Raw genomic sequence first — 27,174 nt, 5'->3', positions numbered from 1 at the left:
TTTACTTTTGAAAATCAATAAAGCAAAATTGAAAAAAAAGAGTTGATCTCTTCCACGCTCTCCTACAAGAGTTATTCCAGTTGCTCGAGTTTGGAATAAAATGTTTTTTGTTTGGCAACCAAACACTGACATCCAGCTTGCAATAGGTGTCAATCAAATATTTAAAGACATATAATGAAAATGCTTGTATAAACTGGCTTTGTGGTTTACAGTATATTGTACCATGTGAAGAGATCCTGCTTTCTTGTACTAACCTCGAACGAGCACTAAATAGATATGAACCCATAGTCATTGTATTCCATTATTTATTACCTAATGGTTATGAATAGACAAGAAAGACATTTGGTTTAAAGAACGGTATCTGGAAACCTGCTAACAATGTAATTATATGTTTTCGTGACAGCTACAATTCTGTGCAGAGCTGCATTTCACACGGTGTGCTGGCTGGGGAAGCAAGCACTGTGTTGTCAAAACCCAACTGTACTGAGAGGCAGAACTGGACTGGGAGCCAAAAGTGCCCTGGCCATGTTGTTCAAAATGGCCCAATGTTACACCAGGGGAGTGAATGTATTGAGCAAGGCCAACCCCTCTAAGTAGAATGTAGTGGCAAGACCAACCCCTCTAAGTAGAATGTAGTGGCAAGACCAACCCCTCTAAGTAGAATGTAGTGGCAAGACCAACCCCTCTAAGTAGAATGTAGTGGCAAGACCAACCCCTCTAAGTAGAATGTAGTGGCAAGACCAACCCCTCTAAGTAGAATGTAGTGGCAAGACCAACCCCTCTAAGTAGAATGTAGTGGCAAGACCAACCCCTCTAAGTAGAATGTAGTGGCAAGACCAACCCCTCTAAGTAGAATGTAGTGGCAAGACCAACCACTCTAAGTAGAATGTAGTGGCAAGACCAACCCCTCTAAGTAGAATGTAGTGGCAAGACCAACCCCTCTAAGTAGAATGTAGTGGTTGGGATGTGATTTCTCCAATAAAGAAGATTTGGGAAAAGGGGAGTTTTAAAGAACATGTGTCTATATACGGATTGCAAAGTAGTTAAACCTAAAAAAAACTAACACAAACATTTAAGAGTGAGGAATATCATAATGAAAACTTTACAACATACTTTGCTTCAAAGGTATGTGAGGGATGAGAAGAGCTGGAAGAAAAGTGGTTGGGTGACTGCGAGAGAAGGTCATGAACAAAACATAGGATATTCAAAACAACTAGCCTGCTGGTGTAGAGGCCCACCAGGAAATCTCCAGACTTCCCTGTAGGCCAGCCCAACACTGCTGAGTCAACCGATATAATGTTCTTTTTTTTGCATAATTTTCTTATCACAGATCTAGTCTCTAACCAGAAAATGTTGTATATATGTGTTTTACAAACAGGCTTGCAGGTTCCATGAAAACGAAAGGACAAGTGAGGCAAAACGGACAGGGAAAGTCTACACCTGAAGGAGCGCCTTAGCTGTTTCCGCCCATGCCTTCCGTAATACTACACCGCACCAGTTGCAGTATAAATGTCACAATGTTGCTTCTTACAAAGTGGGTGCACTTTAGAGAATAATACTTGGCTTAGAGAAGAAATGATCAGGGGTTCCTCCAAGCGCGCAGTGCGTTAGTGGTGTAGTGTGGCAGCTAGACATCAGGCACATACACCACAGAAGAGCTGCCGCTATGGTAATAGGAAAAATGTCAGCACAATGGGCAGACAGTTCTTACATTCTGTTGCATGTGTTTGCATGGCTTGCCGGTTTTAACAGACATATGTGTGTAATTAGAATGGAGAAGCATGGTTTTAGCAGCTTGGTCACAGGTTGCGGTGGTCAATGACCGTAAACCAGCACTATATGAAATGACAATGTGGAATTGCATTTCAATTTGTAATCAAGTCATCTTGCATATGTATTCAATTAGTTATTATTTGTATTGTTAGGGCCCTCATGCCATCATTTTACAGGCAACTAGCCATGCTGTCATGATAGGAACTTGAATGCAAATACATGCATATCTGGAAGTCAAACTAGTTCCTGGAGATTGTAAGGAATAGAAACTGGGTAACTTGTTAATGATGCATGAGTAGGCGGATTGGGAATACAAGTGCAATGCAAGGAAATATATTATTATACTCGGCAGTCATCAGATAATGCTCGAGGCCCTGCGATTTGTTTCCATTCAGGTGATCCCTAGTGAACAGGATGTACCTTGTATTTGCAGGAAACAGACAGAAAGCCCATAGGATCCACTCTCGATGTGTCTTCTAGCAATGGAATGACATTTGCAACTTGCGAAAAGTAATGTACTCATTAAAATCCTACCCACAGCGGGGAATTTCTCAAACCAAATAACAAACAACCAACATTGTGCAGGGCGTGCCTGAAAATAATGCACAGCGAACTGCAATATTGTATTCCCTGATCACAGTGCACTTACCTTCAAGGTCATCCTGGTAAATCACAATCTGTTGACCTCCATCAAGATGAATTGCTGCAAAAAGAAATGTACAGCATTAAAAAGAATGTTAATAATAATATATACATGTAAGACAGCATACATTGCATAATGAAACTTCCAGAGTGGGCTGTTCTGCACATAACAAAATATCAGCAGCTCAAAATAGGATGCTCAAGTTGCTTCATTAAAAATAATACACATACCTTTCCAAGAAAACCACAATTTCACAAGAGAATGAAAAGAGACAGCATTTTTTGGACTCGAATAATTATAATCAGATGCAATCATAAAGGAGACCTCCACATTTAATGAATATAAACAATATATGGTGAATGGCGGGGCGTACAGAGATTACTCTGTGGTTTGGTCCACCAGTAAAAGGCAGAAGTCAACCATCCGTGAGGTTCATATGGGGTTATGGAACAGTGAAAAGTGATTGTAAAGACACCATGAAGACTATGGGGGTAGTTTAAAAAAAAGATGCACTGAGCTGACCGTATCAGAACCGGCAGCATTGTATTGCTGTGTAGGCTCCTGGAAGTACACGAGCCGTGGGCCGAGCTGAGCAGCAGGCAGAGGCGTTGCTGGGGGCAGGGGGCTGAGGGGGCTGTAGCCCTGGATCATTTGGTTGTAGCCCTGGATAGAAGCTCAGGAGCTACAACCAAAGGACTAGCCAGCGTCGAGTCCCGACAGTCCAGACGTTAGCATAGCCCCTGATCTTTTTCAGACCTAGCAACACCCCTGGCAGCAGCCATATGTATTGATAATGTCAGTGAATGGCCACCATAATTAGGGCGATTGCAGGGATGAAAGCGGATTGGTTGGCACATACACAAGATCCCATAAGGAGGTGTGTGTGCTATATCAGGCTCAGCCCATGGCACAGCTATGCCCAAGTTACCCGATGCAGCGTCATCACTTACGGCAGGTTTTTACTGCCCGAGAACCTCACTATAGAACCATGTGGATTTTAGTTGCTGAGTCAAGCTCCACTACATGGTGGAAAGATCTGTTAGGGAGGTGGTCCGTATCATAAGGGTCATTCCAGCGAAATGGGGCTGTAATGTCATGCTGAACAAGGTCAGAGGACGAACCATGGGGAAGTTTAAAGTCAGTTTAACTGACTAAAGGGATCATGTTGATTTTAATTTTAAGGCTCATTGTGCATAACCCTATACAAACCCCACACTTTCTGTTCACCGAAGCCCTGATTTTATGACTAGGAAGCTATGGTGATTTCAATTATTCATTTCTGCACAGCCGTATGGAAATACACCTTGCCTGCTACCTTTGCTGCCTAGTTTCCTATTTGAGGAAAGCCCTCATGATTCAACATCTTTAAACACCTGCATGTCCACGACATTTTTGTTGTTTTGGAAAAGGGTGTATGTCAGGCATCAAAGTCATAGCATTGGTGGGATCCCACCTCTGTGTACACCCTTTCCAAAAAAACAAATGTTATTGCACTCCCTTATGTAGGTGCTTGTCATGTGGATTAAAAGAAAATCACTTTGGATTTGTTATGTGTGTGTATATTTATATATGTACGTTCAATCACAACAGGTTTTTGCAGATGCATAAAGACAGGAAGAATACGTAGGGATTCCAACATCTCCACCAAGCTGACAATTCTTTTGAGGCAAGATGCGAGTAAATTTGCACAACAGAGCTGCTGGGGAGGTGACACTGGACTTTATCTTCCGTCCCTCTGTGCTGGAAATGGACGAAAATACCAAACCGCGTCATATACTGATTTACTGAGAGCTTGTCTACACCATTAAATGATGCTCAATCCATTTTATTGAGGCATGTAAAACGACCCTGTATATAGGAAGGAACTGTGAAGGATTTTTAGTGGGTAGGAAACTTATAACATCAGAAATTAGCAGATGCTTACTACATGGTGACAGGCTCTCTAAATGTCATGATAGCTGTTTCAATGTCAGTAGAAACACCTTTATAAGAATAAACACATTTCTATAAAAGATGTATCATGTAACGAAAGCATAGCAGACTCTCGTGATATATGTATTATCTAAATTGACTTGTGACGAAAAAGTGTACATTAAGTGAGTCGGAAAGTGTGCATTGCTATTGATCTTTTAGGTGTTCTCAAACTGTCTCATACAGGCCTTCTGGAAGGTTCCAGCCTTCCTGGCAGGATTCCACACGCTACATGACATTTTCACAGGATGTCTTTCTTATGTGTCAAATCCCGCCTTAGATCTAGAAATGGGGATTGACCCCTGCTGTCCAAATCAGGAAGCTTGAGACACAGAAAGGGAGTTTGTCCAGCAAGTTAAATGCATTGTACCCCCTAAATAAGTGTCGAAGTCCCTTAAAAAGGAGATGCTCAGTGTCCCCTACCTTGGGTGGGGGGGTTTGCTGCATAGATAGGAGGTGTAAATGAAGTATCAAAAGTTGTAGGAGATTTGTCATAATTTTGGAACGTTCTGCAGTGTTTTGGAAGAGATTGCTAGTTGTTTGTGCCTTTTGTTTTTCCCTGTATGATCACTTTTTGTCTGTTTGTGTGTTTTACTATTTTTTGACATTGCTCCTTTTTCATTGATGTCACACATCCTTTTCTACACTATCTTTTTTTGTAGAATCCTTTCTGTGAAGCCCAGAGGTCGGCTTCAGCTGTGTAAACGACAGCCACCTTTCCTACTGCTTCTTTGATCTAAGGACATTTTTCCATTGCATGAGTCGTGCAGGAATCAATTTCTTTGTCTTTGCCCCTTGTCTTTTTTCGTGTGTGACATTTTAGACCACATGGAATTGAATCTGGAGGGTGTGCTGGGGAGAAGATGAGGGCTGGATTTCTCCTCAATCTCAATGTCAGAGTTTGAGGTAACCAGCACACAGACGAGATGGTGCTTCAGGATAAGCTGATGAAGCTTAAAGAGTGAATGAGGGAGTTAGAGAAGGGGCAGTGCCATGAGAAAGGGGAATGGTCTTGAGGAGGACCAGAGGGTGCTGGGGAGGGAAAGACGGAGTATGAGGGGCTGGTGGAACCCACAGAAGGGTGGGTGGAAGAGGCTAGTCCTTTCAACAATACCTGCGGCACAAATACATTTTTTAGCACAATGCTGGCACCATTTTGTATATCACTCAGGTGCTCTCGAGCTAGAATTGTTCTATAAACAATAAAATAAAATGATTTAAAAAAAGCGAAAAGGAAGGATACGTTCCACAGCTCACCCCCCCAAGCCCGTAATTTTCAGTTTGGCGAATGCTTATCTTTGTGTAACCTGAGTTTTGTACCTGTTTTTCAGTGGGAACTCCTTCAATCTAACAAGGACCAAAACACTCCGGATTCCAAGAGACTTAAATCTACACACATAGATCGAAACCTAAAAGGAATCTGTTAATTGTGTTAAACGAAAGAAGCTGCCTTCTCTGAGCAGCCCACACACATGCTCATCTACAGACTATGGGCCTCATTACGACCCAGGCGGTAAGTTACCGCCTGGGTCGTTCCTTTACCACCATGGCGTAAACTACGTTTACGCCATGGTGCTTGGCGGATTAACCGCCCCATTCCGAGGTTGGCGGGGCGGTAAGTCCCCAATCCCCATTTACCCTTCCCCATTCCCATTTTTGCCCCATAGGGCATAATGGGAGTGGGGAAGGCGTTAATTACGCCACCGTAAATTACGGTGGCGTAATTAACAACATGGTCCCTTAGCGCCATGGATTTTAACACCTGCTAAAAGCAGGTGTTAAATCCGCCATGGCGCTAAGGGACCTCGGAATCAGGCGGTAAGGGTCGGCGCTATGGGGCAAAAATGGGAATGGGGAAGGGTAAATGGGTTAATGGGGACTTACCGCCCCGCCAAACTCGGAATGGGGCGGTAAGTCTGCCAACCACCATGGCGTAAACATAGTTTACGCCATGGTTGTAAAGGTACGACCCAGGCGGTAACTTCCCGCCTGGGTCGTAATGAGGCCCTATGTGAGTATCCTCGAAATAAAAAGTCACTAAGGGCAGGTATGGAATGAACTGTGCTGTGGCACAACATCATTATTTTCATACCAGACATCAGCAATTGACAAAGGTCACAGTGACACCTTTGGTCATCAGCAAGCAATGCTATTTTTTCATCATTTCAATTGAAAATGAGTGAGAATAATTTCAAATTAGCATTTTGTGTTAAAATTAGAAATCCCAGCCAGTGACTAGCACAACTAAAAAAGCTAAATGTGGGAGGCTTGAAAGTTTAACCATCAGAGCGAAAAAAAGAAAAGAAAAGGGATCGTCTCATCCACCAACTGAATAGTAAAATCCATTTAGATTCTTTTCAATAAGTAAAGTTATGCATAAAACATCTATTGAAATTCAGAATATGCAAATGTTTCTCATATTCGCTGTGGATATTCCATTAATTTTTCTATTCGACATGACGACATGCACAACCCCATATAGGAAGCTAACATTTGAGCATCTGTGTACAGGGGCAAGAAAATAATATGACTGAAAATGTCAATTAAAAAAATAAAATAATTCAACTATTAGTTAGATAGTAGTAAAACAGCAACCCCTGACAGAAACCCAGTAGTAATTTTGTTCAAATTGTGCATCTCAGATAAGGAATACATGTTTGTGGATACATGCCAGTCTAGCATTTAACGTTCAAAGGTGTGTCATAGTAGTTTTGAGTGCAATACAATGCCTGATTTATGTGACTTGCAATGTAATCGAAAGTTAGTTTGCACTTGGGTGCTCACCTACCGTAATGGCAGCCTTACTGGTATTTCCATTAAGGTCCTGATTCACATAGAGTTTTCCCATGGGGCTTTGCAATTATAAAACGCTTCTGTGAATTAGGCCCTAAGAGTGTTGGGAAAGTGAGCCTCGTTACGCAATCACGAATATCAATTAAATGTATTCCTCATTTGGATTTCAGCAGATTTAAAATTCACAGGTTGTCCACCAGCGGAAACAACCCTATTTTAAGTTAGCGTTACACCAGGAATCCACCAGCAGAAAGAAATTCTGCAGTGCCTATTGCCATGCATGGATACCGGCAAATTTGGCAGCAGCTTTCCGCCGGCCTATTCCTGATGTAAAACCGATGTAGTGCTAACTTAAAGCCACAATGGATGAACCTTTTCAAAACAGATGAAAACACTTGAGTGAAATGCAACTATCTGACTTATTTCTTATGAGTGTCACCGGAAAAGAGCTCAAAGAGACATGCATTGAATATTCTGTAATTTAGTGATTGTTCAAGGGTGGCCATCGATGAGCAACGTTGGAAGGCAGAGAAAATAAAATTGCATCAAAAAATACAAGGGAATCAATATGCTTAAAAAAACGAATATAAACATTATATATATATATATATATATATATATTTACTTTAGTGCAGTTACCGCACTATAGTTTAGTATTGAGTTCCATAGAAAACCCAAAAAATGAATTGCTAATAACTTTTGACTCATATGATGGATTTGGCTAATGGTTTGCAGACAAAATTATAGTAAAAATAAAAAAGTTATTATGAAAATAACACCCAACAGTTTCACAGTTTCAGCCACAGAAATCTTTAAAATATAAGCCAGAGTGAAACCGACGGGAGGGAGGCTGATATTCGAGAGGGGTCTGCACGCAGAAGAGGGGGACACAGGAGTGAAGAATCATGACCTCAAGTGCAATCCAAAAGAACTTTTTGTTTGTTATTTCAGTCTATCACATCCTCGGAATCAGGAGAGACAACCTCAAAATATCTGGATATTGATAAGAACTGTTTGAGGAGTCTGCACTCTAAAGAGGGGGACTGAGGGGTAAAACTATCACCCAACATTCATTTGAAACAGTACTTCTTTTGTTTGTTACTTTTGGAAGCCATCAGGTCCTTAGGGGCAAGAAACTTTTTGTAGAAAAGAGACTCAACCACTGTGGGTCCCAATAAGTGAAGAGGAACTGCTGTCTTGTGCTTGAAAAGTTTGAGAGTGTGCTGTGCTCAGGGGTCCTGCCGTGTCACATGCTCAAAACATGAGGAAGGGGGCCCCCGGCAAACACATCCTGACTTATCATTTGTGAATGCCTCTTTCTTTCTTGTGAACCTTATCCCATACGCTTTTTCTATTTAGCGTAAGGATGGGCAGTAGGTTTTTCTCAGTATAGGCCCTTTTATTTGACATGATGACACGAGGACTGCCTTATTATTATTTGAAGGTTATAGCTTGCTCCCATCTTAGATTTAGGTTTAGATTAGGCATTTTTCCAACCTACTATACAGTTTAATAAACACCCTTGAACAGAGATCAATTGTGTCTGTCTATTCTTGATACCATGCCTTCCTTACAGCAGGCATGCATCTGCAAGGACGGATTTCAGAAATTCATATCTCATTAACGCCAGTAATTATGAAAGAAAACAATATGTCAGGTAAAATATTGAGTGCAGATTGGACCCCCACCTTTTGCCTGTTCACAACTATACAAATTATAATCATCCAATGAAGATTAGGAGACTGAATTATCTGGGAGTGTTTGATCATTAAATAAGTCAATACGAAAAATGTGATGCCACATGGGAATATGAGAGGTTACACAAGGAAAAGCACAGCAAAGGAGTTATCACTCTCTCTGACAGCCAGACATATTGGATTATGATCAATAACAAGCTACCGGCCCACCTGGAGGGGTGGTGAGATGGAAATATCTGGAGATGATGAACCTTGTCCAGGAGTGACAATGAAGCAGTTGGTGGCAGATGCCACATGTGACTAGAGGCACCAGAGACTAGGGAAGACCAGAATCCAACTGATGATGGTTACATGAACAAAACGAATTATCTTGAAGTTACTATAAAAATCAGATCTGCTCTTGAGCCCTTTCTATTCTACATCCCAGGAGTTGATGGTTTGGAGTTGCTATGGGGAGCTGGGTCCCAATAGAATACAGGAGCATTGTAATGTGAAATGGATGTTGATTTAAGTGCAAAGTGAGATTTCCTTTTCATGAGAACTGATTGCACTTTGTGCTGGCTGCACAGTGTCAAACTAAGTGCAGTATTTTGTGTATTATTTTTATTATTAATATTATCACTATTATTATTATTATTATTATTATTATTATTATTGTTATTGTTGTTGTTAGGGTATTTATTGAGCGTGGACCTAGATTTGGGGAGCAACATTGTGCTTCACAATCATAGGGGAAAGAACACAGTGAGGAAAGCAGAGAAGTAAGGGAGTGGGGAGCTAACAACAGGGGAGGGCAGGTATTTGACAGCAAAGTACCTACAAGGGGCCTTGAGAGGAAACAGTGTGGAGCAGATCACCCAGTCTCAGGTAGAGAGGGGAATGGAGGGTGCGTGGAACTAGTTGTTAGGGAGGAGCCATGCCTTGAAGAGGAGGGCCTTAAGCACCTTCCTGAACTGTAGAAGCAATGGGGTGATTCTGCTGTTGAAAGGAAGGACATTTCAGAGTTTTGGGGCATACACATAGAAGACCTGCCTTCTGATTCTTTCCTTTGTGCACTAGCAGAGTTCAATTCATCACATGTACTTACTTAGTGAATCGTAGGCCTCCAGAGATGCTGATTGTCTCACTGAGGTAGCTTAAGGACTTGAGGGTGACAGCCTTGTAGATGATGCAGCAGCATTTGAAAATGATAGAGCCCAAATCGGGAGCCAGTGCAGTTTGATGAAGGTCAGGGTAATGTGGTTGAATATGCTGAGTCTTGTGATGAGTACAGCATGCAGGTCTCATCTCACGGGACCAAATGTAGTCTTCGGAAGGCCTTCCAAAAGGGTGTTGCCACCATCTAGGTGGTCGAAGACTAAGGCTTGGACAGCAGACCTGAAGTTGTTTTATAGGATGAAGACATGATTTTCTGCAGGAGAGAAAGTTGGTACCAAGCCATTTGTGTCTTCCTTGCTGCATGCTGCTTGAAGGAGAGGTGTCTGTCGATGTTGAATCCAAGGGACTTGTAGAAGGTGGCCAGCTGTGGTATGAAGCCCTTCAGGTTCATAACAGAGAGGCAAGTCTGGATTACAGGGTGTTCAGTCGTGTAGGGGTTGACCATCAGGTAAGGCAGGCCTGTGGATGTCTTTGGTGGAAGATATTTTGAGGTAGAGCTGCATGCCATCTGCATATTGGTGGATGTGGATTTTGTTTGGAGAGAGGAGGGTTCCAAGTGGTGCCATGCAAAGACTGAAGATCATAGAGGAGAGGGTGGATCCTTGAGGTACTCCACATGTGATGGGTAGAGTTGGAGATTTGGATGAATCTATGTGCACAAACTGGTGGCCAGTAGCAATGATTTGAACCAGCAGAGGATGATCTCTCTGATCTCCATGCAACAATGTAGATTGTCAATGAATGTTTACTTGTCTACTCTGTCGAATGCTGATGGAAAGTCAAGCTCCATCAAATTGCACCCCATAGGTTTCCAAATATATTGTTGCCAGTTTAGGCTGTAAACAGAAGTCCCATCCTTCATAGCCTCATTAATAATTAGCTTACCTGTGCATGCCACAGATATTTTAAAATATATTTAGGGATGCGAGGGATGCGAGGGGAGTCATGTCTATTTCCATGAAAATAGTACAAATGTAAATCCCATGCAACCCCTAATTCTGAAATTGCACAATGAGATTAATTTGTGAAATGAAAGGACATAAATATATTTTGTAAATGCAATTTGAAAACCAATCTCCTAAGTTGGTGTTGGTGAGCTGAAATTGTGTGTGTTCTAAATCAGTGACACTGCAACCCTAACCTGAAACATGAAGGGGTCTGATGTTATTTACATTGAGCTTATGTTATATGACACACACACATACTATCAAACGTGAGCACCATATTGATATGGCAAAAGGTGGGGGCATGCAACAGTTCCCTGATAACAGTACTTTTTGGTAATATTGGGAAATAAAGTTCTGCGTATTATGTTCAAGTGTAATGTTATGTGCAGTTTCAATATGATAGCATTTTATAGAATCATGCTACTGTTGCAACCAATTTGCTGTCTTGATCTCCGTGTCGCATATTTAACCCCATTATCCAGTAAGCAGCCGATTTAAAATTAAAATTAATTTGCTATTCAGAAATAAATATGCATATAAGTCTGATTATGGTAATTAATTCTTGTGTATGAGAAATAGTGAGATCGATGCAGACAGGTCAATTACATTTTTTGGTAGTCCGGCTGCCGGTGATTATGTAAAATTGTGGTGATTTCCACTGCATAAAGCTGGGGACCACCTTTGCATTGATTTTATTTAAAACAACTTGTATACTAATTCGGAAATAGCCTGTTTCTTGTCCCCAGAATTGTGGGTCAGACTATATGTCGGGGGGTATTATGTAGTGATGCCCACTTAGTGTACAATCCATACATTAAACAAATATATCTTGCACTATACACATCAGTCTTTGTTTTAGCTATTTTACAAGAGCCAGGGTGAGAAGATTGAGGGAAAAGACCCAGAGATTCTTTATTTTTATGTTTTAATGTTTGTAAGGATTTTTAAGAGTGTGATAATAACAATAGTAAAGTCACATTTACGCGTATTGCACTTACCTTTGCACCTGTAATCAAACATCACTCACCCTGGTGAAATAAGTGCATGGCAGGGATATCATGCATTTTAAAGTGAGCCTGTCAGGACACTTTCCTCCAAGTCCCTGCAGCTTTTCAGCCCTGATTCTCAAATATGTTTTTCCAAAACATTATTGACCAGCAGTGAGAAATATTCGAATGCAGAATAAACCCATCTGCTTGTGCAAATAAAATCGTTGAGAGTAAGTTCTCATTGGTATGTAGCAGTTTGAATAATCTAAGGCGATATTGAATATCGATAACAATATTTCTGAGAATGTTTAGGAACTTTAGCTTCACAGCTTGCTTTACTAGAAGATATCTACCATACCAGATAACACCTGGACAATGTGCAACCAACCCAGTTTCCATTAAAAAGGTACTAATCCACCTGTGATGCTTTGCTTAGCATTGTATTGGCCCTTTTACCTCTTCGTTAAATCTATCCAAGTTTGACTTGATTTGTAGGTTGCACTCTTTATGATTTTCTAACTTGGGTGTCCCTAGAGGTTCCAGAATACATTGTTTGGGTTCTCTTGTACTGTGATAATAATTCATAATATCACCGAATGGTTCATTGTGGATAGCATTCTAATGACAAAACATTTGACTGGGATACAAATATTTGAGTAGGTTGGCACATTTGACAAGGAATGCATGGTGCCTGCATCGAGAGTTCTGAGATTGTACTTGGTCATCTTTCATAACATCTATGTTCCTGTAATCCTTTGAAGAGATTGGCTCTATAAATATACGTATTCCCATGCATAACCAAGAATGAATTAATTGCAATTTCTATGGAGAATGCCATGAGTGGGGTGGAGCTTCATGAAATGCTGAACAGCTAAATTTAGTTGGATTTTTAGTATGGCCAACACAATTGTAAATAATTGCCAATGGAAATGATTGTGTATTCCTGTTTCATCCATCTTCCCTTTGGGTGTAAGGGGAGCGTGCAAATGACATAAGCCTTAGTCCCAACAATACCAAAAACATAATATGGAAAATGCACGGGATACAGTGGACAATACGAAAATATTGTCTTTTTCCAGTGACTGGCTGCTTACTTTGTAGCCTGGCCAGATCAGCAGGATCAAGTGCGGCAACAGCTACGGATACCCGAGACGGCCTGCTCACTCCGGCCTTGTTCACTGCTCTCACACGGAACATGTAAGACCGCCCCTCATAGAGTCCCGTGACAGGGTACTTGCAAATCTTGACTGGAGCGTCATTGCACTGAATCCAGGAGTCAGTTCCGACCTCACACCTGCAAACCAAACACGCAAGAACAAATGCCATCATTGTACACATATTGACAGATAATGTTATCGATTTTTAAAACAATAAGCATTATGTAATTTACTAGTTTGCTGGTTCTTAAATTCAACGAAAAAATTGGCATGTTTAATTTAATTATTAAGTGCCATTTTAATGAACCACTAATTCATTATTGTGAATGATTGTAATTAGTAATCTGAACAAATTGCTGTTATCATCTACTTTCAAGTTGCTCATTTATTTCAATTTGGATCCACTGAATTTCAACTGTACAATAACAATTGCAGCACTATTTGCTTTTGAAGAATTTTATTTGTATGCAAAACTTTAAACCATTTTATCAAAAATAGTACATTTCGTATACATTTACAGATTACTCAGGCTACATCCATGCACATCTGTTGCATTATTTTAAAGAAAGATCAACTCTGAAAAACTGAAAAAAGAAGAGTCATCTGGATCTGATCGGCTGAATCTAACAAATTTGGCCTAACATCGTGGGAACTGAAAGCTGCTTCCCACGTCCTACTTTATCCTGTGACATTCTCTACTATCCACCTCCTCACTGCATCTCACAGCCCTGCCACCTGCTTCCCTGCACCCGCCCCACATGCCCCGATTCTAAACAAATCACATACCAGCTTTTGCAGGCCATTCACATCCACCGTCCCTTATATCCACCAATGAAAGAGAAAAGGCACTCAATTTCATGCTCCCGTCCCATGTTGCCATCACAATCAGGATTTTTCATGAAATTATAACATTTGTTTTTGAAATAGTGTTAGCGCTATGCATGGGAGACTTTCTCCAAAACACAACAGAAAATCATCGTAGTCTCAACAGTTGAATTCGAGTGCGCACCCTTGAACTTTGTGTTTTTGCAGATTCCCATTATAACCCAGGATAGCCTTTTCCTGGCATTTGACAATACCTGAGATTGAGAACAGACTCACTTAAAAAGGGGTCCTTGAAGAAGGATGTTTGTATACAAAATGCTTGGAACCTTGTTTGTGTCTGCCATTAAACATGGTTTACTGAACTGCATTAAGTGTTATTATGATAAGTAATACAATGTAATCTTATTTATAAACATGCAGTAGACGATCTACAAGGGTTCTGACCAGTCTCTAACAAGGTGTCTTAACTCTGTATGTTGTTAGCATGCATAGATGGGAAACATTTGCACTTGTGCCATGCTCAGATGCTAGGGTAGATGGGCTTTGGGCTGGCAGTAGTGAATTGTCAGATACAGCCAAGACTTTGAGATACCTTATGTAGTGTCATAATGCTCTCCTTATTAGTAGCTATGTTCAATATGCTACTTCTGCTTACTGCCTGTTGCTTTACTTTGCCGCAATCAATGATTCCGAACAGTTCCTGCTGCTACTTCTTCTGCTGTAAACTGTATAACATTTCCATCCCTTCCTCTCACTCTCCCATGATTGACTGCTGTGCCTTCAGGACATCTTATTTGTTCTCGATTATTGCCACACACAACACAGACACTGACAGCCAAAATGCATATTTCAGACCTTGGTAGTATTGTGTTGTGTGATCATGTACCTGCCATCAACCTCAAGGGCATGCCTTAAAATGGTCACTGGCTTGGTCCACAGGCCATACCCAGTGGCCACATTAGGTGTCTAGGAGATCCTGTCATGCATGCACAAAACAAAGCATCACCTGGACATGATCATAGGTTGTGTATGATAGACACATTGGTGCTCTGGAACCAAACAGTATGACCAGCAGACACGTGTGTTGCCTGGGTGTGCCTGTGATAAGGCGAAAAGGCCAGGCAACAGGCACATTTTACAATTGGCATTTTGCCTTTAGCTATTCCCTGCTCAAAACAGAGCTTGGCGTTGAAGCCATGGGCTATGATTAGTTGATGCAATGGGTGGCTTAGTTGTGCCTGGTGCATGGGCCATGCCTAGTGGTCACATCAGACGGCATGAGGGTGACTTTGACAAATTGGTTTAATGACATGGCTACAGGAACTTCTCAGTGGTCACAGTGGATGGCTTGGGTGTGCCAGAGGTCAAACACCATGCTCAAGGAAATGATGGTCCAGCTATGGTTGGTTTAGAAACTGAACGGGTTAAATAGACCCTTGGACCATGTTATGCTCTATGCAAGAAACCATTGCCTCCATTGCATTGTTCTTGTAAGATCTGGACTGCTTTGGAGTGGAAGTCAATACAGAGAGTCATAAGCAGTTGCGCCATCCTTCCCTCCTTTAGGTTGCTGTGTCGGAGGAAGGAATGTGGCAGGTATGTGGGATGTAATGGCCTCTCAGAGAAACTCCCCATGCATGACCAGCTGTGGAAGAATTTGAGGAATTTAGTTGGCAGCAGCGCTCTGTAGTAGAGCTTAAGAACCTTTGTAGGCGAGCTTGTGAACGCAATATGATGGCAATGGCAGCAATCTATGGGAAAGACTGTGGAATTTAAGGGGTGGCTATGCCCAGTGAAAATGGCGAAAAACCTCTTGAGGGGATGTATCCCATGAGTGAGACTGGAAGCTTTAAGTAAGTGTAGACTGCAGATACGACCTGTGAGCAAGCCAAAGTACATTTGACATGTGATGCTTATGTGTGTGACAGTAGTTGGACTCAGAACATGAATAGCACAATAGGGAATGCTTAGGTCGGCAACTGGCCAGGGCCTTCCAGTCATTACTACACCTATCTGTTTCTCGGCCACATGCACTACAAAACAAACCCTCTCCACTTTTCGGTGTCTGGCTTGTACTGCTTAACATTCCCTCTATAGTTGGAAATGTGGTTTGGTTGGCATTCTTTCTGCAATTGATCTTACAAGCACTGCACCTTTTCCTCTTCCATGTGATGTCTGCTGCAGGGCTCCTACCCCATCACTTGCAGATGAAAAGGGTCTAATTTGACTGTTATGTGTCTGTCCTTCAAGGAAACCAAAAGGTTGAAACAAATCACTCCCCAGCTGTAATGCCATGGAATGGGTAATTGCCATGTCAGTTAAACTCAAGCATGTACGATACTCAATAAGTGACTGATGTGTCAGCCTACCCACTTGGTGACCCCCTGAAATGGAAGTAGCATGGAGCAGAGATTAGACAATAGCTGGCTCTGACACTGGGTCAATCAGAGTTTAAACAGGTGGCCAATGAGATCTTCATGCTGTGCAGGGGCAACTTGGGGTGCAGCTGTGGTTGGCACAGTGCACTTTCTGGATGGTAGGCATGACTGAAAGGTGAGGTGAGCTTCTGGGCCACAGAAACCATTTGTTTCATAAGTTTACAACTGCTGATAGAGTGTGTGACCATGAGGTGAAGAATATGCACAAAGCAGGGAGACTTTCTGCCTTGCCAATTCATAAGGCTGCCAAGAATGTTGATACCATGTCTACCGAAACAAAGCCAAAAGGCAACTTTTTAGGTCTACGCTACTGGGCTTTTACTTCATACAACTTCCCTGTTGTTTCTGTCCTGAAACCCTTGCATGCAGATCTTGCCTGCTGCTGAATCCTATACAGCTGCATACCCCTTGCATTACTCTGGGTTCCCACTTGGCTGGTACAAATAGGAAAGACCGCCCAATTTCATTTGATGGCAATGTATTCAATGCTCTGACCACGAGTCCACATGTCATCGGTGAAGTGTTTTCAGTACTGCCTTATATTAAACGGTAGTCATACATTTCCCAAAAGCAATCACCTTTTGTGATAAGTCACCGGATACCAAAGTTTTCCACTGAAAGTGGCGTTATAATTAAGTTTCTCTCAAAAGAGCTAGGGTAGGGAAGTGAACACACTTTAGTTTAGTTAAAAGGGAGCTATTCAGTGCTTTAAGAGGGCTAAGAATTTGAGGGGGTGCCTCATTTGGGGGCGTGGCTTCCATGATGGGCATGGCCTGAAAACTGCACAAACCATCGTAAAGTACGCACACAAATATATAAATGTGTGTAAGCATGTATATATTTGTATGGGTACCTTACTATGGTTTGTGTACCTTTCTAGCCATCATTTATAACCTAGAAATATTTTTCAATTTATATAGTTGTGTGCGTACCTTACTATGGTTTGTGTACCTTTCTAGCCATCATTTATAAACCTAGAAATATTTTACAATTTATATAGTTGTGTGCGTACCTTACTATGGTTTGTGTACTTTTCAAGCCATCTTTTATAAACATGGAAATCTGTAACATCTTTCTATGTTTATAAAATATGGATTTAAACGTACACAATTCAAGCCATCTTTTATAAAGCTTTGAGGATGGACAAAGAGGTGTCTTTCTCTGTCGACAACGTTTTATAAAAGATGGCTTGAATTGTTTACTTTTCAAGCCATATTTTATGAATGTAGACATATGTTACATATTTCTGTTTTTATAAAAGATGGCTTGAAAAGTACACAATTCAAGGCATCTTCTATAAAGCTTTGCCAATGGACAAAGAGCCCACAGGCTTGTGATCTGTGTTTGGCTCTGCAGAGCATATTAGATCAATGCGCCTGCGGCATCTATGACCCCCGGCGATCGTGGGGGCTCTGTGATCGTATCTGAAAATGAGATCACAGAGCCCCCAGGTTCGCCGAGGGTCAGTGACCTGGGTAGGGGTGGGGAAACAAAAGGACCATAACTTTCTCTCGTGACCCCTCCAGGTTACAGTAACTGACAGAAGTGCCAGCCAGCCACATCGTTGCTGAAACTGCAACTTGCCTGATTCTAAAATGGCGGGCACATCCCCCGTCGTGACTATGGCTGTGGCGGAATAAATTGTCCTGGCATGGCTTGGTGGGACAGAGGGGACCCGGTAGGGCCCCGGCTCAGCCCCACTTTTTGGAGACTGCCAGGGCCCAGCTCTGTCTGGCCCGGCACATTTAAAGCACTGGATCTATGGATCACTGCACCACCAAAAATGTCAACGTTTAAAATGCCGACTGCAGTCACGTTGACGCAGTGATCACACAATAAATATTACCGTGTACATCATCAAATTTAAAGAAATTTCCCGTTTATAACCCACAGTTAGTAAATGTTTTTGATTTGCGGTGCGCATGTGTCAACAGTTTACCTTATTCACTGTGGTTAAGGAGAGCTGCTTAGTATCCGCAAATATCCAAAGTGTGAAAACAAGGTCAAAAGAGAACTTTATTTTTGAGTTTAGTGCACCCGCACAGATTGAAAATAAAACGTCATCCTTGTGAAAATGTACCTGTGAAATTTCCATTTAGATATTCGAGGAAACCAAAGAAATAAAGTTATATATATCGTTATTTCTATGGAAAACCAGTATAATTAACTGTTTCACTAACATTTCTAGCATTACTGAGGAAGGCTTTACTGAGGAAAGAAAGCGTTATGTGTCAATTGTATTCGAGGTTTGATTGACAGGAAAAAAGAGTGACATTACATTCATCAAGAAAGTCGATTATATACACTGCCATTTAAAAAAAATACGGTTATATAATTATAGAAACACTGGGCAGACGCAAAGAAAACATAAAATGTTCTGACCACCCTAAATACAATGTTTGCTTTATAAAGAAGCCTGTTGTCATAATGGAAAGCGTTGCAGGCAAGTAAATACAAGAAGGGGACACCGGGCGGGGTGGCTGACTGCAGTCGCAGCTGAACTGTAATGTGTAAGTATTACAAACCCGCCCGCCTGGTGTAACCAAATATGCAAATCTCTTCCACTGGGCACATGAAAGTAAATAATAAAAAGGAACACCGGGGGACCGGGCGGATGTGCTTTGTGAAAACCCCTGCCTGAAAATAAGTTGGCTTAATAGCATGGAGAGAAAGCGCCGTTAAAGAAGGTTGAAATTGTGTGGGCAACATTTTTGTACTATTCCAGTTAAAATGACTCATGGTTTATTTCTCCATAAAAACAAATTTTGAAATTCATTCAAAATAATTTGGTTAAAGGGACGATCCTTAAAAAATGGAACTTCTGCAAAGAAACTTTCCAAAAGAAGGGGGATTAAGGTTGCTGTGCGTCAACATCCAATGAATTTGGCAGTTATGGTTGCTAAAACAATAATTACGCCAGCTGATGCCACGTCGTTGTCCTGGACAATAACACAAATTATAGCGTGGAAAATGTCTTTTTTTGCCCAATTTCGTATATATAGAGGACTTTAACGATAGAGTCTTTTAACAATAGAGTCTTTATAATATTTACCTATAGTCCTTGAAAAAAAACTTGAAAAAGTTGAATGGACTTTAGGGTTGCAGTACAGAAACAATGACATTTGCCATTTATGGCCTCAAAAGCAATTACAGCCCACCCCCATCCCAGCATGGGCTGCTTGTGACATCAGACATGGCATCACAATTGAAATCATGAATCAATTATCGAATTACATTACATATGCCGTAACTTCAAACATCTCAGTTTCATGTTAATCAATCATGCCTCACTCACACTAGCCGTGCGCACAGTACCCTGCGGGCAAGATCTAACAACAATGCTGGCAATGCATTTCAATTGTCAAATGAACGACTTTGCACTTCTAATGAAACTGTCCTGGATGTGAACATGTTTGATTTGACATACCCTGCTCTTGTTTCTGAATACGAAAATACATTATTGAATCAAAAGGTGATATTATTGAAACATTTTTCAATGCGTTACTCGACCCATGACCATATGAATTTAGTACATAGGATGTATAACCATATGCATGGACCTACAAAATGCTCATTTGTCTTAAGGTGTTTTCTTTTTTATCACAACACAATTGTGGTTTAGAAAACATGTATCTGTGAAACCTATGTAAACCCTTAAAAGGCAAATATGCAACGGGGATGACTCTTTGTCAATACATACCTGTCAATAAAATATCCGATAACAGGTGCTTCACTTGCTGTGTTTGGTGGTTTCCAAGTGACAATTACGTAATCCTTGTTTGCGTCATGGCATTCAAGGTCCATAGGTGCACCTGGTGATCCTGCAACCAACGCTGCAGCATCTAAACCAAAGTGAGAAGAAGAAGGTATGAGTCCTGCCTAATCCACACTTGACTTGCAGAGTTCATGTGGTATGTTTTGCAACTTGCTGCAGAATTGAGTCTTCAAAAGTGATACACTGTGGCTTGTGCACACTAAACATAGCAAAGCAGAGGTGTATCTCTACTATGATTGATAACTAGAAGATGCCTGTGGATATGCATGGCCTCTTATCATGTCCCCACTAATTAATCAATCAGCTCTTTCGAAAAGAATGTCCCAGACAATATCGGCCTTTAATGATGCATGCAGTATGGCTTACTCTTTCTGCGAATGTACATCCTAGCACATGAACAATGGAAGGACTATAGCCATGGACTGACTGAATATTTTAAATAGTAACTTGAAATTCGATGGGTGATCAATTTTCAAAAAAAGCAGAGTCCTATATTAACAGTTGAAAAAGAAGTAGTAACTATGTAATGGCCATGTGAAGTGCCCAGGAACGGCCAGTCATACCTGCAACAAACATGAATGCGCGGTATTCATTTACGCCACCTCTGGTGACCATCCTCAGGGTGTATAACCCTTCATCATCCTTGTTAAGATGAGTGAAGGACAGAGTGGCACGTCCTTCTCCAAAAAACAGCTCTGTCCACTTGGATTCTTTTACCAGCACATCTGCAAAAGAAGAAAAGATCAATCCAAGTTAATCTAATGTAGAGTATTGACTACGTTATGCTAGTCATGGCATGAACATGAGGTAAGTATGTGCTCGTTCCAACTCTATGTTTCCTATGTGGATCGTCCTTCATTCCCTACACTTAAGCGACATAAAAAGAGCACTGCAATGGCAATGACTTACCTTGTTAACACAAAGAACATTCTGATTGATCCAAGAACAGTCAATATTAGGGGTAGGTTTTAACCCAAAATTGTACCCTCAAGGCTAATTTGAGAACACACATAAAATCTGACATTGAACAGTAGCAAATTGTGTGGAAAACCCAGCTTGACAGATATCGGTAAATATCGGGTCAGAAAATATATACATCTTTTGCTCTACTTCCTCACCTGTCATGAGACGCATCTAGCTATTTACACTAATAATTACTGTCTGCCTATGTGCATGTTTATATGCTGGGTGGAAGAGGCCGATCAGATGCAGGGTGGAAGAGACCGATCAGATGCTGGGTACAAAATGTAATCCCAATATGCCAGAGCCACCTGGCAAAGCTGTGCAATTTGGTGTCCTTCCCAAAGGGAGGTTCTTTCAGTGGGTCAAAAAAATGTACTCATAGAAACCAATGGTACACAGTAATGTCAATTTCCGAACATGACACTCTGCAAATTGAGTTTGAGCCCAATTACTAACGTAGGAGTGCTGTATTTGATGGTCAGGTTTACTTTTAAGTAGATCATTATAGTCTCTAACACCAACTACTAACTGGAACAATTATGAATTTTGGAATGTATTTCATGAAAAGCGCATTGTTGTTTTCCTTTAAATCGAATGTGTACCCTATAATGTTATGTTCTCATGGTAATGTACATGAACAGGACAGAGAGACAGTCTCTGACTCAATAATAAACTTCCCTCAAATACTTTGTTCACAAGAAAGCATGAATAAAATATAAGGATCATCAGAAATTAGGACACACATAATAATAAGAACTGACTATATGAGCTACAGACTACATAATGTCAGCAAGCAGTGCAAGTATATTATTCAGTAAAGTGCATAATATAAGAGCTACAGTGTGAATAGCTGATCTGAATAAATTCTCCTGACGAGCTACTTTGAGTAGCAAAACACACGTTGAGGATAAGGAAGAATGTGAGAAGGTAAGGATACTGTAATTAACACATTGGCACACCATATGGATCTAGTTTCAGAATAACAATTTGATATACAAGGACCAACATGTTTTGAAGACAATTGATGAAATCATTATAATTTGAACACTTATATTGACAAGAACCACTTTCAAATGTAACCCTTTGGACGCATAATTGGATTTCATAACTGAACAGTAAGCAACACATCACAAGAGGATGATGAATACCAAGTAATTGAGTACTATCAGAACTATGGATATATTTAGGGGTTTTTTTGGTAATGAAAAATAACGTGCTTAATTTCTTCATCAATACAGATCTTAGCACATGAGTTCTTTGTATATAATCCCACTGGTTAGAGACCTTGCAGGCGTAGTCTCATAGGAAGTGTATACAGCATTAGACCATGTTATACATACATTAATTAAAGTTAGGCCACTTGGATTATTAGCGTCGGCTATTTTAGTTATCACATAAAATACTAAACATGTATTTTTTTTGTAATATTGATAAAAACATTCTCTAAAATGTATTTGATATACAGCAGTGCTGTACAATATTTCCAACTCCTAATTTTTACTACTGATCAAAGGAAGGAAGGAAGGAAGGAAGGAAGGAAGGAAGGAAGGAAGGAAGGAAGGAAGGAAGGAAGGAAGGAAGGAAGGAAGGAAGGAAGGAAGGAAGGAAGGAAGGAAGGAAGGAAGGAAGGAAGGAAGGAAGGAAGGAAGGAAGGACAGAACATATTTGGCCAATGTCAAATATAAAGGACCCTGACATATATTAGGAATAGATGACTATAAGTAATGTGGTAGTGCAAATCACTTCTCCCACGAATACGTTATTGGTTTTGATACTTCCCGTTGTACGAATTTGGAGCCAACGCTGTTATTTGATTTGCAATCAAATAACAGCGTTGTTGCTTTAAAATTCAAAGTTACATGATGTGCACTGTAACCCCCTGCCACCCTTCCTCAGAGCCGTTATGCCACATGCTATACACAGAATGGAATGCAATTACTTTATTTTGCAATCTCTTTTTTTAGGACAGCTATTGATTGAACCATGTAAGAAAACACAGCAGAACACATTTGGGTAATTAGCAGTGTTAGGTGAGGACACATATGTGTAAAAGGGAAATTCACCCAATATTGCATCCCATTGTTTGCTCATTGTGTTTAATCCATTTTGTGTTTTATAATGTACTACCTCATGCTGGTGCCACTTCAAAGCAGCTGGTAAACCAGGGCATTGGAGACAATACAAAGGTGTGACATATATGCAAGTAATAGGAAGCATGACATGAGGTAACACACCCAAGTAGCCCACTTAGTTACAGTAGATATTTGAGCTGTGAGCTGACGATTGGGATACATACAGTGTGACACTTTTGCTACAGCACCATGGGTAACAGAAATCATGGTGCTTGCAGGTTTTTCATATTACAACAAATGTAGGAACAAGTCAGATAATCTTTCACAGGGCCAACACAGGCAAATTCGAGGTTATCGAGTAATGAACAAATAAAGGCTTGGGGCAGAAGTGCCTTTGATAAGGTATAAGGATGGTAAAATCAGTTGTAGGAGTCATGTGGCAGAGGGACGAATATTTGGATAATGCGCACTGGGGTGAGCTCGATCTTCTCAACATGAAGTCAAATGGTCACATTCATATGGGTATGAAGTTTAACATATGTTCAGCTTCAATTGGGTTAAAAGTTAATAAAGTAATACCCCTTCATTAAAGTTAAATGTACCATAGAGTCACTGGCTATAAATTCTGTTTATTTCATTGTTTGTTGGAATGCAAACATACCAACATGGCCCACGTCATCCAAGTGATATTGATTGAGTCATTGAATGTTTTTTTAAATTGCATTCTGGGAGCCGTAATTTTGCTTTCCCTATTACAGAAATAGAGTCCCAGAATGCAAAGAAAATCCAGGACTGTATGAACATCTCCTGAATGACATGGGTCATGTATGATATTAATAATATCACATTTTGTGTAGTGTGTCATGCCATACTCCCCTCGCTTTCAAACACTTTATTAATTGTTGTTACTATTTCTGACATCTTCAAGATTCTTAATTTCTCAACCTTGGGAGGAAGAGAAACAGTCAGAGCTGCTGGGATTCGATCCAATGCTCTTTAGTCTGAACATAGATGTATAAGGCAGTGCTTAATTTGCTGAGCTATCTCACCAGTTTCTGATTTATATTCAGATTGAGCAAAAAAACCAGTTGCTTAAATGTAATAAAATGTGATCAAGAGCAGGTTCTTTTATCACAATGTATAACCAAAAAACAGAGTTCACTTCCAAAGTTAGTGCAACTCATGTGTAAGATACATGGCCAGTACTCACTGCCCTGCTTTTATAGAGACGCATAGACTCAAACTACTGTAAAAGAATACAGAATGGCACGAACTAAAAAGTCAAGACTTTGCAAAATACCTCCATGACAACAGAGGACAATTGGTACAATTGGCAAGCGTTGTTTGAGTGGATTAGCCCCTAGTCCCCTTCCACCTGACTACTGGGATGTTTGTTACCATCATAACAGAAGTTCGAAGAACATGTTGTGTCCAAAGCAAAACATTTGCAAATTTCGAATGTGAGCAACATTTCCTGCTTCCTTTCAACATCACCCTCAAACTGACGTGACTGATGCAGGTGGGAACATTACTGTTGACATCACTTCTAGCTTCCTTAAAAAGTTGTGGTAAGACTGGGTTCTTCCTACATCACATGGAAAATCTAGAGGCTGTCACGCATGCACAGAGTGCTCACTTGATGTGCCGGTATCCAGATGTAAGCTTTATGTTTGCAAAGTAAAAAGGTGCAATTGGTTAGAACTTGGTTCTTCTAGTTGGTGGGAGAGATGTGGTATATGTTAGTGTGTGGTTGGCTTCGTCAGTGTGCACAATAAAATGTAATACGCAGAATGTGATTTTTTACTAAGAGGAAGAGGCAGTTCAGGCCCTGGTAGGCATTTGACGTGTCTTAGCTGACCCAGAGCAAGGTGTCTCAAGATCACAAGATGGTCACTCCTTTTTCTTTCTAACCAAGATTGTCACTCCTTGAGGGCAACTGGCGGAGCACTGGGATTCAGAGAGGAGCCATGCTCTGCAAGATGGACCCCACTCAAGAGATTTGCCAACATTTCTTCACATGGCCAAATGTTCAGCCATTATCAGGGTCAGAAGGGAACCTGTAAGAGGATTCAATTCAACACTACAGCTAAGTCAACGCCTAGTCTAGAATACTGAATGAAAACCCTTATTGATATATCTTTATGTCCAGTTCATGCGTTCTGGATGACTACCCCTATATAACACCCCTCTCTTGGAATCCCCCTGACCCCACTGAGCCAAGAAGTAGTTCTGTTTTGCAAGTTAAAAGGTTTATTTGATAATTTAAACAATCGATATATATATCACACTTTATAATAATTAATAATTGAATATCACACTTAATCTGAGCAGTAATCAATAATGGATAGTCTGGCACTAGCACACTTGTGAATAGGAACAGAAGAATAAGGTGGTAGAGAATACTTTATATAAGTTCAGATGGATGTAATGTTGAATGAAAAATGCAATACAGAAAATACTCAATATGATTTCAACAAAACAATGTAATCACTTTTCTCTGGCAATTCACCCCCCCCCCTTTATGCAATGCAAGGAAATGGAAGGAAAGCACACAGTTCTCAGAAATGCAATCAAATGTAATTCAGTTCACCCCAGCAAGCTTAGACTACAGAAGTTTGAAACACAGGCCCAAAATGCTTTTATATGTGATAGCAATATATTGGAAAATGTGCTAAAATGATTTTAATTCCCTCTGGAGGTTCAGGGTGAGTGGTATCTAGTTAATATTAGTCCAGGCTCACTCTAGCAATGATTCAGGGATGGTTCTTAAGAGGCAAACGAATTTTTAGCAAGGAAAGCAAGGAAGCTGCTGTTTTCACACGTGGAGAAATTTGCAAATCGTGGTAAAATTCGCGAGTGCGTTTTTCGCGATTGCGGCAAAAGTGTAGGGAATAGGAATGCGGTTCTAGGTTCTAGGTTCTAGGTTGAAAAGCCAAGATTCCCAGCTTTCAGAGGAAAGTTACTGCAAGTCTCTAAGACAAACGGTCACGGAGATATGAGCGATATGGTAAAGGTCGTTTTTCAGATTTGAAATTTTAAAGTTCAAAGTGACAAGTGACAGCTAGCAACTAGAAATGACAGGTGACAGCTTTGCAAATGACAGGTGACAGTTAGGAGACAGTTCTGGTTAGATTAAAATAGATTGAATTATATTATTTTAACTAAGAGATTGGTTCTGCACAGTTCTGCTAGGTACTCACAATATATTTTGAAATAAATGGGCCTCGCCACGGATCTAGTCAGGTTTTCTTCACTCGCCACGGACGGTCTCTGCGCACAGCGGTCTGGGTCAGCTCTACTCTGCTGGTCTGGGTCTCTGGTTCTGATCAGGTCTGTGGGTCCGGATACGGCGGTCTCCGGTTCAGCTGGTCTCTCTCTGGATACAACACTGCTCTCTGGCAAATGGCAAGAGTTCTTGCAAAGAATTCAAACAGCTCGCCTGGCTGTGATAATGGCAATGATTTGAGGCCTGCTAAAGAGGGATTTAGCTTGTAGTTGACCTCTCTGCTACACATTCTGAAGTAAAGTCTTGGTCTCTGAAGGTGGATAGATTGAAGTCTCTATGTTGGCTCTCTGGAGGTTGATGGAGGTAAAGTATGGATTTTCCCGGCAGAGCGTCCCGCAGCAGATGGAATAGAATGTCCCTATCTGTCCTGACTGTCTGCTTTTATGTGTTTTGAAAGTGGGTGTGTGTGCAGCATCACTAGCCAGCCCCTCTCTCAACTGCCCATTGGCCCAATTCTCCCCTCTCCCATGATTGGGGAAGGAACTGTGAGTCAGAGTGATGCTGTAGGTTTATGGGTCAGAGGATGCTCCCCTGGTCAGTTTGCCCACAAAATCTATATTTGATCAAAATGCACACTTCATAGATACACAGTGGTTTGAAATTACATGCATCCATCATGCATTTACTGATGGTAGCCCCTGTTCAAACTCTGCTCTTCCTGAGAGCTTGCATTGAGAAATGGCAACA

The 27,174-nt window shown here is 40.9% G+C and overlaps 1 protein-coding gene across 2 annotated transcripts in view; it reads right to left on the bottom strand.

Annotated features, from left to right (window-relative positions):
• MYOM2 (myomesin 2) overlaps positions 1-27,174 on the bottom strand; it is a 578,568-nt gene that overhangs the window by 301,525 nt on the left and 249,869 nt on the right. For both annotated transcript variants that reach the window (XM_069606094.1, XM_069606095.1), the window contains 4 exons: positions 20,730-20,891; positions 20,092-20,233; positions 13,066-13,265; positions 2,423-2,476 (listed from right to left, as the gene is read on the bottom strand). In XM_069606094.1, coding sequence (XP_069462195.1) covers positions 2,423-2,476; positions 13,066-13,265; positions 20,092-20,233; positions 20,730-20,891 — 558 coding nt within the window. The remainder of the gene's footprint in view (positions 1-2,422; positions 2,477-13,065; positions 13,266-20,091; positions 20,234-20,729; positions 20,892-27,174) is intronic.

The sequence above is a fragment of the Ambystoma mexicanum genome, chromosome 4p (genome assembly GCF_040938575.1).
Source record: "Ambystoma mexicanum isolate Mex_15411 chromosome 4p, UKY_AmexF1_1, whole genome shotgun sequence".
NCBI classification, from domain to species: domain Eukaryota; kingdom Metazoa; phylum Chordata; class Amphibia; order Caudata; family Ambystomatidae; genus Ambystoma; species Ambystoma mexicanum.
The sequence above is the reverse complement of the archived record's forward strand: the minus strand, read 5'-3'. Positions and strand labels throughout refer to the sequence as shown.